This window comes from Trematomus bernacchii, unplaced genomic scaffold (assembly GCF_902827165.1).
Source record: "Trematomus bernacchii unplaced genomic scaffold, fTreBer1.1, whole genome shotgun sequence".
Taxonomy (NCBI): Eukaryota; Metazoa; Chordata; class Actinopteri; order Perciformes; family Nototheniidae; genus Trematomus; species Trematomus bernacchii.
The window spans coordinates 12,433,142-12,448,234 of NW_022987689.1; the positions used below are offsets into that span (position 1 = coordinate 12,433,142).

At 40.6% G+C, this 15,093-nt stretch overlaps 2 protein-coding genes across 4 annotated transcripts in view; one reads left to right on the forward strand and one right to left on the reverse strand.

The window, feature by feature from the left end:
• The window catches only part of LOC117488895 (sodium channel protein type 4 subunit alpha-like), a 47,188-nt gene extending 45,235 nt beyond the window's left edge, over positions 1 to 1,953 (reverse strand). Inside the window, exon 1 of the mRNA XM_034138050.1 lies at positions 1,443 to 1,953. The gene's annotated coding sequence lies outside the window, so the exon portion shown is untranslated. The remainder of the gene's footprint in view (positions 1 to 1,442) is intronic.
• A 1,134-nt stretch (positions 1,954 to 3,087) lies between these two features.
• LOC117488418 (WD repeat-containing protein 48) lies at positions 3,088 to 15,043 on the forward strand. Of its 3 annotated transcripts, none has more exons than XM_034137295.1 (18): positions 3,088 to 3,160; positions 3,812 to 3,952; positions 4,078 to 4,156; positions 4,251 to 4,463; positions 4,614 to 4,702; positions 5,666 to 5,767; positions 5,846 to 6,070; positions 7,847 to 7,921; positions 8,203 to 8,305; positions 8,393 to 8,490; positions 9,659 to 9,766; positions 9,877 to 9,973; positions 10,353 to 10,448; positions 10,616 to 10,721; positions 10,820 to 10,907; positions 13,230 to 13,306; positions 13,420 to 13,612; positions 13,702 to 15,043. In XM_034137295.1, the coding sequence occupies exons 1-18, from the start codon at positions 3,113 to 3,115 to the stop codon at positions 13,795 to 13,797; spliced, it is 2,034 nt and encodes a 677-aa protein (XP_033993186.1). In that variant the 5' UTR covers positions 3,088 to 3,112; the 3' UTR covers positions 13,798 to 15,043. The 3 variants fall into 3 exon arrangements, with proteins under 3 accessions (XP_033993186.1, XP_033993187.1, XP_033993185.1); XM_034137296.1 differs by having other exon boundaries at positions 4,081 to 4,156; XM_034137294.1 differs by having other exon boundaries at positions 4,251 to 4,702.
• The last annotated feature ends 50 nt before the right edge of the window (positions 15,044 to 15,093 follow it).

Sequence of the window (15,093 nt, forward strand, 5' to 3'; positions counted from 1 at the left end):
TCATTTTAGATAAATGGATAGATACATTCATGACAAAAAACTGTATTGCATTATTTAAAAAAAATACATGAAAAATCATTAAACCACAGTATATCTGGTTTTCATATTCACATTATTTTTCTTTTTTTACATGTGTGTTATTTTATTGAAGTTTTAAGTAATGTATTAGTTATTGAATTCAAGCAATGGTTTTTATACTATTCTTGTGTTTTCTATACAAATTTGATTTTTTTACATTATTTATGTAGAGACTTTTGAGTAGTATGTATAATTACTAAACATGTAGGGATAAATATGCAAACAAACAATTATAAGAACGTGATTTTTTTGTTTTTATGTTACTTTAATATTAGGGTTTAGCAATGTATGGGGTTTAATCCTTCAGAAACTCATTTGAGGATATCACAACTTGTTTTGCTCATATTTGGTGATGATTATATAATCTCTCATGAGGGTCTTTTTAAGACTAGGCTGCAAAGGCCTGTCAATCTGCTCTCTCTCCTTCTAAATCAAGACTATATTATACTGTGGAAACATTGACAGTTTTACCATCAAATTAAACCATATGAATAAAAGTCTGACCTTACATTTGGTCTGTACTGGGCCATGTTGTCTGTGCCCTCTCAGAGCTGCATACTGTGATCCTAGTTGCACAAACTGAACTGACCTACTTCTTCTGCACAAACCTTTCAATGTAATTGCACCAGATAGCTTAAATATGTACGTTACAGACTGTATAGATCTACAAAATGAGAGAGTGGGGAAGTTATTACAATGTCCAGGGGGATGAAATTACGAAAATGACTTTATGAGCGATGCTGTTTCAGATATAGTTTATGCTTAACGTAAACCCACTCCAAAAGGGGAAATCTTAAAACTAAGAAATTCTATTGTTTACATTAAACAAAAGGAGTAAGATGTCAGATTGCACCATAAGAGGAAAATTCATCTCAAATGTGAAACCATTTCCTCACATATCATTTTGTAATTTCTCACAAAAGCCAAGGGACAGTACATTTTCAACTAGAAAAATTATTGTATGTCCTCCATGTATGCTATATATACAACACATTTTGCTAAAGTGAGAGATTATCCAAATGAATTACGTAAGCCTTTAATGCTCAACACCGCACATTACAACAATACAATTATATTTTGTATAATGTAATATTTTTGTATTTTCATATAGACTGTATAACATAGTTTTGTGTTATTTTAAATCATGTGTACCGTAAAACCACACGATAACATAATAATAGTAATAAGAAATTTAGTTTTTGTTTTGTTTTGTTATTATTCCATCGAGAAATTCTGCATTAACCCAATATAATTAGAAAAAAACTAAAAGTCTACTCTTCAAAAAGTAGTTTTCTCTCTAAGTGCATGTTCAATGTGAATAAACAAAACAAACCAACAAACAAAAAGTTGACAGGGATACTTACGTATGAAACTCTAAGTTTTACTGCATAATATCCATAGTTAAGTTCTTCGGGTTTTAGAAGAAGCGACATCCAGAATTTCCGTGCAAAATCCATGACTTCTTCTCAAGGTTTATTCTTCATGATGGACAGAAATCTCCACCCCGACAGGACTGAACAAGTGCGTCTTATCAACAAAATCCAAAGTTTAGCGAACAAAAACAGACTTCACAACAAAAGCCAGTCGTCTAATCACCTGAAGTTGGACATTTTGAAAGCTGTCACAAGTGCAAGACGTGCTGTCTCCTTCCGCCTTCCGAGTGTCTCTCCCTAACCATCCCACAGAGGAAGGTTCCCGAGCCGCGGAGCGAGCAGAGATGCTGCGCGGTGTTCAGCAGCTGCGCAGCGGAGAGGCGCACCTCGGTTTGCCCTTGAGCAAGAGCATGAGGGAGGGAGGAAGCTGCCGCTGGACCAGGGGATTACCGCTGCTACATGTCCACTCAACATGACAGTGATAAACTGTAGAGCTGGCAGTTTGAAAACATCCCCAAAATCGCCCAAAACATACAGAAGCCTATGAGGGACACATTGAATTGGTAATTTGAATTTTTATTACCCAGCGTTCAGAGCGAGAAATACTTTTTGTTCCGTTTAACAGTGTGGTTCATATAACATAATAGGCCTAACACATTTGCATAGTTTTTTTAGGGTTAGGCTATATGACTTTTGTTATCTGAAAGAAGGCTATATTAACTTGTTTTGACTTGAATATAATGTACTCGATATTCAGTTAGTTTGAGAGACAGGTGTCTGCACACTTTTAAAGCAATTGACTTAAATTAATAATTAATTAATATAATTGTTAATAAATTGAATATGGAAACCTGTTGCATTTCAATGAACCGTAAAAGGACATGGTTTGAACAAACTGTCAACATTTCTGTTGTGTGTTTACAATGGGATGTTGTGTTATTTTCTTTTGGATGACCCAGCAGTCTAGCGCCAAACGCCTGGTGTTGGTCTCTTTTGCGCCCTCTAGTGGCCAACAATATTTTCATTTCATTTCAAACCTTTATTTAACCAGGTAGATCTCATTGATCTCTTTTTCAAGGGAGACCTTGAATATATATATATACTTGCTAGGTAGTTCTGGTAGATAGCTCTTATGGGATAATGATTTTGTTTCTTTGCTTTTCTATTTATTTTCTTCTTTTTTGTTTCTTGTGTTTGTGTTTCATTCCTTATTTCCACATGCTTTGTATATTATGCACGCCTAGAAGATGTAGGCCTATGGTGTTTATAATCCCATGTAGGATCGGCCATATGTTGGACATGATACAGAATAAAAAATAAATAGGCAGGCTGAAAATGTAGTGATTAATAATTGTTAACCCGTTGTCCTACTTGGGGTATTCAAGCACATTTCTTCAAAACTATTTAATTTCTGGCAGTTTGAAGAGGGCCTTAAAACAGTTTAGAATTGTAAGTTGGGAAATAAAAGGGACCTTTAGTTAGGGGCCCCAGCCAGATGCCTAGCTCGTCTAATGCCATGCAAATGACTTCCAACAAACGTCTTTACTGCGAAACTAGTCCAGTCTGGAAACCACATTACCCATAAAGCTCAGGTGCATATGTTTTTTTTTTTTTTTTTTTTCCGGATGTAGCATCACATGAATTGACTGTCAACATGCAAGATGGCCACGCATCACAGGCAAAATGCTGCTGGGCGGAGAAAAGTACAGGTAAATTATAACAGATGCATAATGGCAAAGTGTGTGGCAACGGCAACATAATATCATTCATCTTAAAAAGTGTTTCACGGATACTTGACAGACAGCTAAATCCGTCAGGGACAGCGCTGCTCTTATGAGTCATGACTCAAGCCGGCTAACCCACCTAGCTTAGCTCGCGATAGTTGTTAGCGTCCTGAGCTAACGCTGGCGTCCAAAAGATAACATATTCTTATAAACAATTATCACATGCGTACGTGGTAAATACGTTAAAGCATTACTACTAAGCTTGTACATTAACACAAATGATTGGTGCGCTGTGTTAGCTGCATGTTTAATGCTGTTACAGCCTTTACGGTAGCTTAGCTGCACAGTATCTCGGCTCGGTCTAATTGCTGGGAAACGTACGTGTCTCGGTGGTTCTGTTTAGCACCCTGAGAGTTGCTACCAAATCAAAGCACCATATAAATCCTGAATGTGTCCATAGCTAACATAAATCCATCTTTAATATATGTCATTTAGCCAGGCTGCACGTTTCCTAAGCTAACTGCATGTCATGCAATGTAAGAGCGCGTTGAAGGTGCAGGTGGGTGTGTTGTGGGGTAATCCAGAAATGGTCCAGAAAGTGTGATTTCGGTGCTCACGCTCCTCTTTGTGTTTCAGGTGTCCTATGTCATTAGAGATGAGGTGGAGAAGTACAACCGGAATGGGGTGAATGCACTCCAGCTAGACCCCGCTCTAAACCGGCTCTTCACTGCTGGAAGAGACTCTATCATCCGGATATGGAGTGTCTACCAGCATAAGGTACGACTTCCTTTATTCTGAATATATTTAAATATTAGGCTCAATGGAGCTGTATTGCCAAATGCATCTTCTTTTATTTTGCTTTATGGTATTGGTGTCTTAATTTATCTTCCCATTTATTGCAGCAGGATCCATATATTGCCTCAATGGAGCATCACACAGACTGGGTTAATGACATAGTTCTCTGTTGCAATGGCAAAACATGTGAGTGTTATTACTGTTGGCTATTTTATTACGGGTTAAGGCATACATTTTTCTACTATTCTTGCTAACTTATATAACTGTCTTCTATTTTCAGTGATATCTGCCTCATCAGATACAACAGTCAAAGTATGGAACGCACACAAAGGCTTTTGTATGTCCACGTTACGAACACACAAGGACTATGTGAAAGCTCTGGCCTACGCTAAGGACAAGGAGCTCGTGGCATCAGCAGGCCTCGACCGGCAGATCTTCCTTTGGGATGTGAACACACTAACGGCACTCACTGCTTCCAACAACACTGTCACCAGTAAGTATGTGGTTTTACTCAGTGGCAGTTGTGTCAATTTCTGTCCAAAATATACTGTGGTTTTGAGTGTTGTGAATTTGGAGTTGTCTTTAATGGCTTATCTGAGAGATATTCTGTACCTGTGGACTCACTATAATCCTTCTCCAACAGCCTCGTCACTGAGTGGGAACAAGGACTCTATCTACAGTCTGGCTATGAACCAGATGGGCACGGTCATTGTATCCGGATCCACTGAAAAGGTTTGGGTTTCATCAGTGTGATACACACATTTCCACATTATTAGTTTAATGAAACTAGATTAGGGACAGGGAGCGCATAATGCAGGATTTGCGCCCCGCGTAGCGAGTGCAAAATTAACACGGACCAGAGAAGTCATCTGTCCGAGGCAACACACACATAAACTAACCTTGTACATTTGCAATGATCATATTTAACTGTTTAGACCCAATGGCGGCAGTGTTGTTATTGTCCTCAGCTGTAACTAAAGGGGAAAATAATCTGCTCTGTGTGTTGACATGAAAAGTGAGCTTGCTGTCTGTGTTCATCTTTATCCTCCATGCCTTTTATAAATGCAACCACTAATACATAAACTAAACAATGTAATTGAATGAATGGGAATGTAATGCTTACTCAAATGTATGTATTATCCTCAAAATATGACGGGTAATTATGGATTATAACATAAAAAGAGAATTAAATGCAGCGACTGACTGTTGGGTCTTAATGACTCCTCAATGAACAGCTAATATCACAGCAGACTAAAGATATTTTGTAAAACTATGGATTTAGTTGTCATTTAAAGATAGTGATATAAAAGGCACAACAATATCTTTTCATATTTTTTTTATCTAAAAGATATTTGTTTTCCTGTCACAAAAAAATAGATCAATTACAACTCTGATCATTTCACCTGACATGTAAACATCCTGTGTATGACTTTTATACAAATGATTAACCTGAAACTATATTGGAAATGTGCATCACCTCTCTTCATTTCTGCTGAGATGTTTGTAAGATTTCCAGTAGGTCACCAAACATCTGTGGGGACAATAATTTACAAACGATGGTTACAGGAAGTAACCATGGCAATGCTTTAATTAAACTGTTATTTTACTTTTAGTCACAGTAATGTGTTCATAGTGTGTATGTACATTTTGTGAAGAAGTGTTCCTGTCTTAAACATTCCTCTATTCTTCCTTCAGGTTCTGAGAGTGTGGGATCCCCGAACATGTGCAAAACTGATGAAGCTTAAGGGACACACAGACAACGTGAAGTCGTTGCTGCTGAACAGAGACGGCACTCAAGTGAGTCTGGATATCTAAATCATGCAGGGCTTGTTTAAAGAGGAATAATAAAGCCTAAACCGCTGTCCTTCCCCTCAGTGTCTGTCGGGCAGCTCAGACGGGACCATCCGCCTGTGGTCCCTGGGTCAGCAGAGGTGCATCGCCACCTACAGGGTCCACGATGAGGGGGTGTGGGCCCTGCAGGTCAACGAGGCCTTCACACACGTGTACTCTGGAGGCCGAGACAAGAAGATCTACTGCACCGACCTGCGCAACCCCGACATCCGCGTGCTCATCTGTGAGGAGAAGGCCCCGGTGCTCAAAGTAAGAAACCGTTTACCTTGAAACAAATCTGCAGTTAAGGTTTCATTAAAAATGTATACTTGAATATTTTTAGTAACTTTTATTTGGGAAATGTATTATGCTCCTTTTTCCACTGGAGAAAAATAACACATCTGGCTTTTGTCCTTAGCGAAAAACCTTAGAATTGTCTCCAGTGACGGAAACATGACACCTGGGTGGACACGCAGAATTTAACCCACATTTTTTTTATTGAATCTAAGGGATTTCGACTATTGGTATTATGTATTGATTTACAAAACACACTATTAATATCCTATCCCTTAAAGCCACCAGACTCCATTGGAGGAAACTGTAACTTTACCTCGCTGATCTTTAAAAAACATTCTTCATTCAAACTTGACAGAAACTAAATTAAACTCGTCAAAATCTGTATTATTCTTTCCACTGTTACAGCAATAATCAACTCTGGTTTGGGAGTTTGAAATAACAGATGTAAAGGAGAGTTAACCCCTGTACAGGGTTCTTACGGTCATTAAAAACCTGGAAAAGTCATTGAAATTCAAAATGCTAATTCCAGGCCATGGAAAGGTTATGGAAAACAATTATTTTCCCAAAGTTTTTGAAAAGTCATGGAAATGTAGCTAAAGTTGCATCAAATATAATTTATATTTTATCTAATCTCCGAAATAGTAAGACTATAATGATAATAAATACTGTATCGTATAGTAATGAAACGTAAAATGGCATTTAACTGACAAGGTATTTTGCTGGTGAGAGATTTTAGTTGCTTTAGCCTGTAGGAGCTAGTAAGCCTACTATTTGATTTGTTTTAGATAGGCACAACATGTTTCATATGCAGACCTTATTTTCCTGTTCCATGTTAAAATAAACAATTTTCAGTGGTACCGCTGAGAAAGAGTAATTTGTTTGGTCATGGAAAATTAGGTAAAGGTCATGGAAAGGTCATTGAAAATCATTGGTGAAAAAGTGTATGAACCCTGCCTGTAGCTGCTTTCTACTGTGAGACTTTTATTTGTGCGTTTGTGACGTCCAATGTTACACCAGGGAAAACAGATACTCGCACAACATCAATGGGAAAGAGTCTTTTGCCTAAATGAATCCAAATGCAGCTCTACAGCGGCCCATATACTGACTGGTGCTTGGTCGCTGTGCGGATGACCCGTGTTTTAATCCGGTCTGGGTCATCCCCTCTTTCTCCCTTTCAACTTTGGCGGCCAAAAAAAACCTCTCCAGGAGTTTTTTTTATTTATTTTTATTTTACATAGGTTTGCAGTTTATATTATATGTAACTCGACTAACTTTATAAACTTGAAATCAAACCCGAGACGCATGGCACCAAAAGCGGTTATTTTAAAGAAAAGTTGTACTGTTTTTATAGCGGATGAAACAAAAATAAAAAAAGAATAAACTCCAAATGAAACTGCCGCTGGGGTATTAAAAAGCTAATCTTAAAGCAGGAAAATATTCAAGGTCGTGGCACGAACATCTTTTTGTGCATTTCTTTGGTTGTAATCCAATAATACAACACCATAGAGGTTTCACCTATTCTCTTTCCCTGGAAAAAACACGAGACAATTTTGGTGTGCTAATCCCACCAACACCTGTCTCCAATATATACATAATCACCAGGTGCCCAAACCTGCCTGTTATAATATAAATCAATGAATAGCTCCAGCAGCTTTGAAAAGGTATTAAAAACCCATATTCTCCTCAGTTATTCCTGTGCTCATATCTGACCATTTGGAGTTATTCAACCTTCCCCTCTCTGTTGCCCAGATGGAACTGGACAGATCTGCTGACCCTCCTCCTGCAATCTGGGTCTCCACCACCAAGTCATCCGTTAATAAATGGGTAAGCATGCGTGACACCTCTGAGATCAGCGGTCCACTGTGAGCATAATGACTGTAGAATACAGACGTTTGCATGCGGTCAAAGCTGAAGCTAATGCTGTTCTGTTGTAATCCTCCTGTAATTTGTGTATGAATTAAAACCAGCTTTGTGAGGATGTGGTTGATACACAACAGATAATTGCATTACATTAATCACTTTTATTGCTGCAAGGGAGTGATTTAAATGATTATTACAATCTCGGACGGTCTCTCATAATTATTATTTATTTTCTGTGCGTGCAGTCTCTAAAGGGAATGCACAACTTCCGATCATCAGGGGAGTACGACAACGACTGCACCAACCCTCTGACGCCTCTGTGCACTCAGCCAGAACAAGTTATCAAGGGTAAATGTTTAACAAGCTATATTATTTTCTATATCCCCCTACCGGACATTCATCCTTTAAGTAAAACCTTCTCTGTTGTGTTTGCAGGAGGAGCCAGTATCATACAGTGCCACATTCTGAACGATAAGAGACACATACTCACCAAAGATACCAACAACAATGTGGCTTTCTGGGACGTCCTGAAGGTAAACTCCATGATGTTATTTCTAAGTATGTTAGAGTTTTAAGAGGCCCTGTTATATCTCTCACAGGCTCCGTCCTCTACTGGACTCTATGGGTACTACTCCTTGATCATATCATGCAAGCATTCATCCACTGAGACTTCTACGTAGCCGGCCCCGGGGCGGGCCTACCTGAATGCGCGCATCTCACCGTATAAAAGGAGGCCTCGCGTAATGCGCCTACATTTTTTTCCGGGCCCCCTAGAGGGTCCCGGGGGGGGCGTAGTGCGCACTGGGCCGATACGGGGCTGGAGGGCTCTCCTCGCCTGCTTAGGGGCAGGAGGGGAGAGCCCTCCACACTATAGTCCACACACACTCTGCACGGGGTCTGAGTGTGGGGGACATGGGGCACTTGCGCTCTCCCCGTGCTCCTTAGGGACTCGGGAGAGGTGGTGCACAGTGAGCCCATACAGGGCTGGGGACTCTCTCCGTCTGCCTATGGGTGGAGGGGGGGAGCCCTCAGCACTGTTTTCTGAGCACACTTTTCGCGAGGTAAGCGCGTCGGAGTGTGCTCTGTCAGCCACAGCCCAGACTTCTCCACGGTCACAACCGAGGTAAAGGAGGGTGCGGTGCAGCGACTGCTAAACAGAAAGCCGGTCAGGGGCAGTGGGATGGAAGTGTGTTGTTGGACGACAGCGCGTGTATACATCGGGGCTCCGCCCACTGTAACCATAGAGTACAGTAGAGGGCGGAGCCTGTGAGAGATATAACGGGGGTTACGTATGGTAACCCTTGTTATATAAGCACAGGCGGAGCCCTCTACTCGGGGCACTGTCTGTCCTATGCCGCTTGCTGAAGGGAGGTGTAGGATGACCAATCACAACAGAGCCGGCCAATTAACCAGTCAGAGCAGTCTTGGCTCTGGTTTCAGACAGAGAGTCAAAGTATGAGAAAAATAAAGACCTTTTTGAACATTAAAGCATGTAAACATGTCACAGTAGTGTCATAACATTATTAAACCTGAAACAGAGTATAATATGTCCTCTTTAATTTGAGCCCTGTTCCCTTTATAAGCTTAACCAATGAAATCAGTCACTCCGGTTAAATAAAGCCCTCTCCTGACGAGCCTAGTGTTAATTCACTCTTGCTGATACCTGTGGTTTGTATTGACTTCATGTTTTCATCACTCCAGGCTTGCAAGGGTGAAGACTTGGGGAAAGTGGAGTTTGACGAAGAGATTAAAAAGCGCTTCAAGATGGTCTACGTGCCAAACTGGTTCTCTGTCGATCTGAAAACCGGGGTGAGTCTCAAACCTGCTTATAACATAGCTTTACATCTGTATCGGCGGATGGGACTTTATTTTCCTAAGTCAGGGTAATGGTCTTTATACGTTTTTCGGTTTTTCAACAGATGCTCACCATCACGCTGGATGAAAGCGACTGCTTCGCTGCCTGGGTCTCTGCAAAGGACGCCGGCTTTTCAAGCTCTGATGGATCCGACCCAAAGTGTAAGATATCTGACCTAATCACATTTTTATAAAAACTGTTTATTCATGCAGAACTAAAGCTAACTCTATTGGCAACTTTGGTGGTTTTTACTGTCTTTTTCATTTCAATGTATTTACTTATTTAAGTAATTAAAGTCTTTGGGCTGACGGCCCCAGATTCCACAGTAACCTCAGTACAAAAACTTTTGAAAGGAACATTTCCAGCAGAGATTTCTTGATGTTCACTCTTTGCGGATTTATTTTTCCACACATAAAATCATTCACTACACCGAGATGTCCCTCCTATTACAATCTTCACATTAAACTGATGAGAACAATGCAAGGACAACTTGCGTCTTCTGCTAACTTGCTAGCTTAATTCCCCCCCTCTTCCCCACAGTGAACCTGGGTGGACTCCTGCTCCAGGCTCTGCTGGAGTTCTGGCCCAGAACTCGCATCAACCCCATGGATGAGGAGGAGAACGAGGTGAACCACGGTAAGGAAGGGGGACTATCCAGCCACTGCCAAATCATATGAAAGCAAAACAGACACCCCTCTGCAGTGATGCTCTGTGAAGGCTGCTCTCTCCACATCACTTCCTGCTGCTCTCTGTAAACCTCACTGAGTTTGTCTCACAGTAGGAACGTGTTCTTGTGCCCACAGTGAACGGGGAGCAGGAGAACCGGGTCCAGAAAGGAAATGGATATTTCCAAGTGCCACCACACACGCCAGTCATCTTTGGAGAGGCAGGAGGCAGAACTTTATTTAGGTAATGTTTCACCATCAACAATACTACTGTGCCTCATCAGATTATATTTGTTTTACACAGAAATATAGATTTTGTACTCATTTGATCTGGTGTTGCAGGTTGCTATGTAGAGATTCAGGTGGAGAGACGGAGTCCATGCTGCTGAACGAGACCGTTCCACAGTGGGTTATAGACATAACGGTAGATGTGAGTACCATTTTTTTATTAAGTACCATTAATTAATAAGTAAAAATTATTACAGGGTATTTAGCAGAGGTGTGGACTCGAGTCACATGACTTGGACTCGAGTCACATGACTTGGACTCGAGTCACATGACTTGGACTCGAGTCAGACTCGAGTTACCAATTTGATGACTTTGGACTCGACTTGACAAAATCACAAAACACTTGCGACTCGACTTGGACTTGAACACCAATGACTCGGGACTTGACTTGGACTTGAGCCTTCTGACTTGAGGTGACTTGATAATTTAATTCAGGGGTCTCCAACACGCCGATCGCGAGATGCCGCTAGAAGAGCAGACTCCCGTCGGGGAGAGGAGAATCTTCAGCCGCTCCTACTCTTGCTGTGAATCCATGCAGGCAGGGGCGGGACTTTATTTTGCTGAGCCACCATGCGGCCAATCATATGCGAGGACACACTAGGATCATACCATTATGTGAAAGAAGGGTGGGGGGCAGACGCTCCAAAGACAGCAGGTGTAGTGGTACAGGCCAGCTACACAGAGCCACGGGGAGACGGGGAGCCGGATTTAAATGCAAGCGCGTCGGAAGACGTCAAGAAATTTGCGAAAACCGAAAAAAGAAGCAGCATCTGGCTGCATTTCAATGATATTGGAGAAAGCAAAGCTGAGTGCAGGATTTGTAAAATGAAAATAACCTTCAGAGCAGGGTTTCTTTTTGGTAACCACTCAGGATTTATTGCCAGAGGTGGGAGAAGTTCAGATCTTGTACTTGAGTAACAGTACCAGAGTGTAGGAATACTCGGTTACAATAAAAGATCCTGCATTCAAAATGTTACAAGTACAAGTACAAAAGTATTAGCATCAAAATATACTTAAAGTACCACCTGCAGAGGGATCTAGATTCAGGTGTTCTTTTCCCCATAGAGACCGGCTCGCTGCACATTATCCCTTGCATAAAGATAGAAGTGGGTCCCTTATAACATGTTGTACACAGTGGAAATAAACATTCTGGTCACCTCAACATCAGGGATCTTATACATTAAACTCCTTCTGAATCAAACCGTCACGGTAGCCTTACCTTACTGATCCCTCTTACAATAGAAGAAAACACGTTACTTTACCAGCAGAGAGAAAATGGATTATTAAATGATTAATGTGACTAATAAAGAGCAGTTTGATTTTTAAGTATTATTCTGTTGATCGATGTCATTACATTTGTTGAAAAGCACATAAGGACTTGTTTAAGACTCGTTTTGTCAAAGTTTAGGACTTGGACTTGACTTGAACTTTCCCATCCTGACTTGAGACTTGACTTGGACTTGAGCGCAAAGACTTGAGACTTGACTCGGACTTGCAAAACAATGACTTTGTCCCACCTCTGGTATTTAGACTATAAAAAGAACATTTGGAGGCTTGTGTGTTTGTGGGTTAATTTTTGTGGGTGTTTTTGTATGCAAAGCGGTATACATGTATAGCTCATTCATTCAGAGAAGCTTACTTAATACATGTTTGCCAGTATGCCACTTGTGGTTTTAGGTAACACGTGTGCGCTTTTGTCATTTTTGTAAAATAAATCAAAACCCTTGTTGCTAAAAAGCACAACATGTTAACAAGCATTTTCTACTCCGATATGCTTTTTTAAATGTCACTATAGAGAATTTGTATTCACCTTTTTTTTTTTATGGCGAATTTCAGGTGGTTTTAAGTCTAGAATAAGTAAAAAGACACATTTCTAACTTTGGAGCATTGGCGGCTACTTATCTATGGAAGTGTTAATCACAAGTGTAATCTGGATTACTTGTGACGTCCTTAGCGGTTCTCGCTGACAACCCCATTAGCATCTGGATTCACTGAGTGACTCCTGCCAGTGCAGACATTTGACATCTGCCAATCTAGAGGGAAGTTAAAGTCACATGGATTCTAAACATTCAGACTGAGGTCTCATTGCAAAACAAATCACCCTGTATCTGACCGCAGAGGAAGGTGGACTAAATCAAAATGGAGCAGATCAGATTCTGTGGGCTTAGTGCTGTTAACACAGTTAGGAAAACGAGATGTAATTCACAAAAACAGATTTGAACCACTGATGTATGCATTCAACAGATCCTGACACTGGAGCAGATAAATGGAATTCAGCCATCATTAATGTTATTCCCATATTTGCTTTGGAAAATTAGAATTTCGTCTTGAAAGAATGTCACTTTGTTTCTCCAAGGAAGACATTTGTACCATCTTTATAAAACACCTTGTGCACTAACAGTTATCTTCTTTCCTTATCAAATGTTTCATATATTCACGCATCATCTTTCCTTTTCTATTCCAGAAAAATATGCCCAAGTTCAACAAAATCCCATTCTACCTCCAGCCCCATTCTTCCTCCGGAGCAAAAACTCTAAAGAAGTAAGTGTCATGTCTACTCTGGGAGTGTGATTCCTTTTTCATTATGGGATGCAAAAACAACCGTACATCTACAGTCATGGATGCTTGGAGTGCTGATTGTGCGTTGTCTGCAGGGACCGCCTCTCGGCCAGCGACATGCTCCAGGTGAGGAAGGTGATGGAGCACGTTTACGAGAAGATCATCAACCTGGACAACGAGTCGCAGACCACCAGCTCCTCGGCCAACGACAAGCCGGGGGATCAGGAGAAGGAGGAGGACATGGCCATGCTCGCCGAGGAGAAGATCGAACTAATGTGTCAAGACCAGGTGGGCTCTTTGCTCCAGATGTGTTGGTGTCAAAGCTACGAGCAAAGTCATTGTAATAACCTATTATTATCTTTTCATCCTCCAACCAGGTTCTAGATCCCAACATGGACCTGCGAACAGTTAAACATTTTATCTGGAAGAGCGGAGGGGACTTGACGCTTCACTATAGGCAGAAGTCCACGTGAAAATGCTCATTTTAAAACAAACAAACACGAACTCTTCGTCATTTGCCAATCACCACCCACCTCTGACATGTAGTACCCTAAAAAAATGGTTGTGTGGTCGAGAGTCGCGGTATCAATGAGAAAAATGTGTGAGGAAACGAAGCTCGAGGTGTATCATAGAGAAGTGACCAGAACAGGCCGGAGCAGCCGAGAGACACCGGGGACACAAGGGTCCGTAGTTTCATCTTTTTTTTCTTTTTACAGTTTGAAGAAAGGACTTTCTTTTTCCCTCTGATTGGCGCTTTATTTTGAAGGGACGGTATGTGTTTGTGTCCAAGCGTGTGTGTGTATGCACATGGATGTAGTAGACTGTTTTGTTTGTTCTAGTACATTCCAGGAAACTGTCCTTGTTCCACAAACACTCAGCAGTATCGGAGCACTTGGTCTCTGGGTAGCGTCACAGCCTCTCCTCTGTTCTGCTGTCATCTTAACTCTTAGACATCAAATTACCGCAGAGCTTGAAACCTCATTGACAGAAGCACTTGTCTGTGTCTTTTAGCTGTGCTGGTCTCAATGTTCTTTTTTGTTGTTGTAAATATGTGTACAACTTTTTTTGATTTCAGTGACTTTCATTTGCAGCAGTTTTATTCCGTTGTTGTACAGTTTACTTAACAGTTATTTTTTTCCCCAAAATCCCTAGAGTACATTCACGGTCATTAATTTGACTTGGATGTTTAAAATATGTCATTTGTTGTATTTAATACAACCCAAAAAATTGCATTTACTCTTTAAGAAAGTTAGTGGTCGTCAAAGTCATCTTAGCAATCGGGGAAATGATATGTAAGTTATATATATCTTTAATAACGGGTCATGAGCAGTGATGACAGTGAGGGCTCTTCCTAATGTATATTTCATTTAGATTTAATAGTTCAATGAATATAACTTGAAGGGTAATCTCATCTAAGAGAATATATAAATATATCACCATCATGGGGAAATCTCCAAAGTGAAAAAAAAAACAGGAAAACCCTTTTTTTTTTCTTTTTTTCTTGCAGATCTTTTCATTGTAATTTTTCCGCAGTTAATTTTTGCCATGAAGAGTGTAACGCCATCACGGGGGGGACGCATTGAGTGAGCTCTAATTGGCCAAAATCATGATGGGTACCACAATTAGGCCATGACGCTGCAATATCCCTTGTTGTAATAATTTGTGAAATATGTATATTTTAGGCATTCAAAGAAATAAATTGGAATGGTTTAACAATGACACATTTATGGGGATTGTAAATGTGTGTGTGTGAAACAAGAAAAACACGG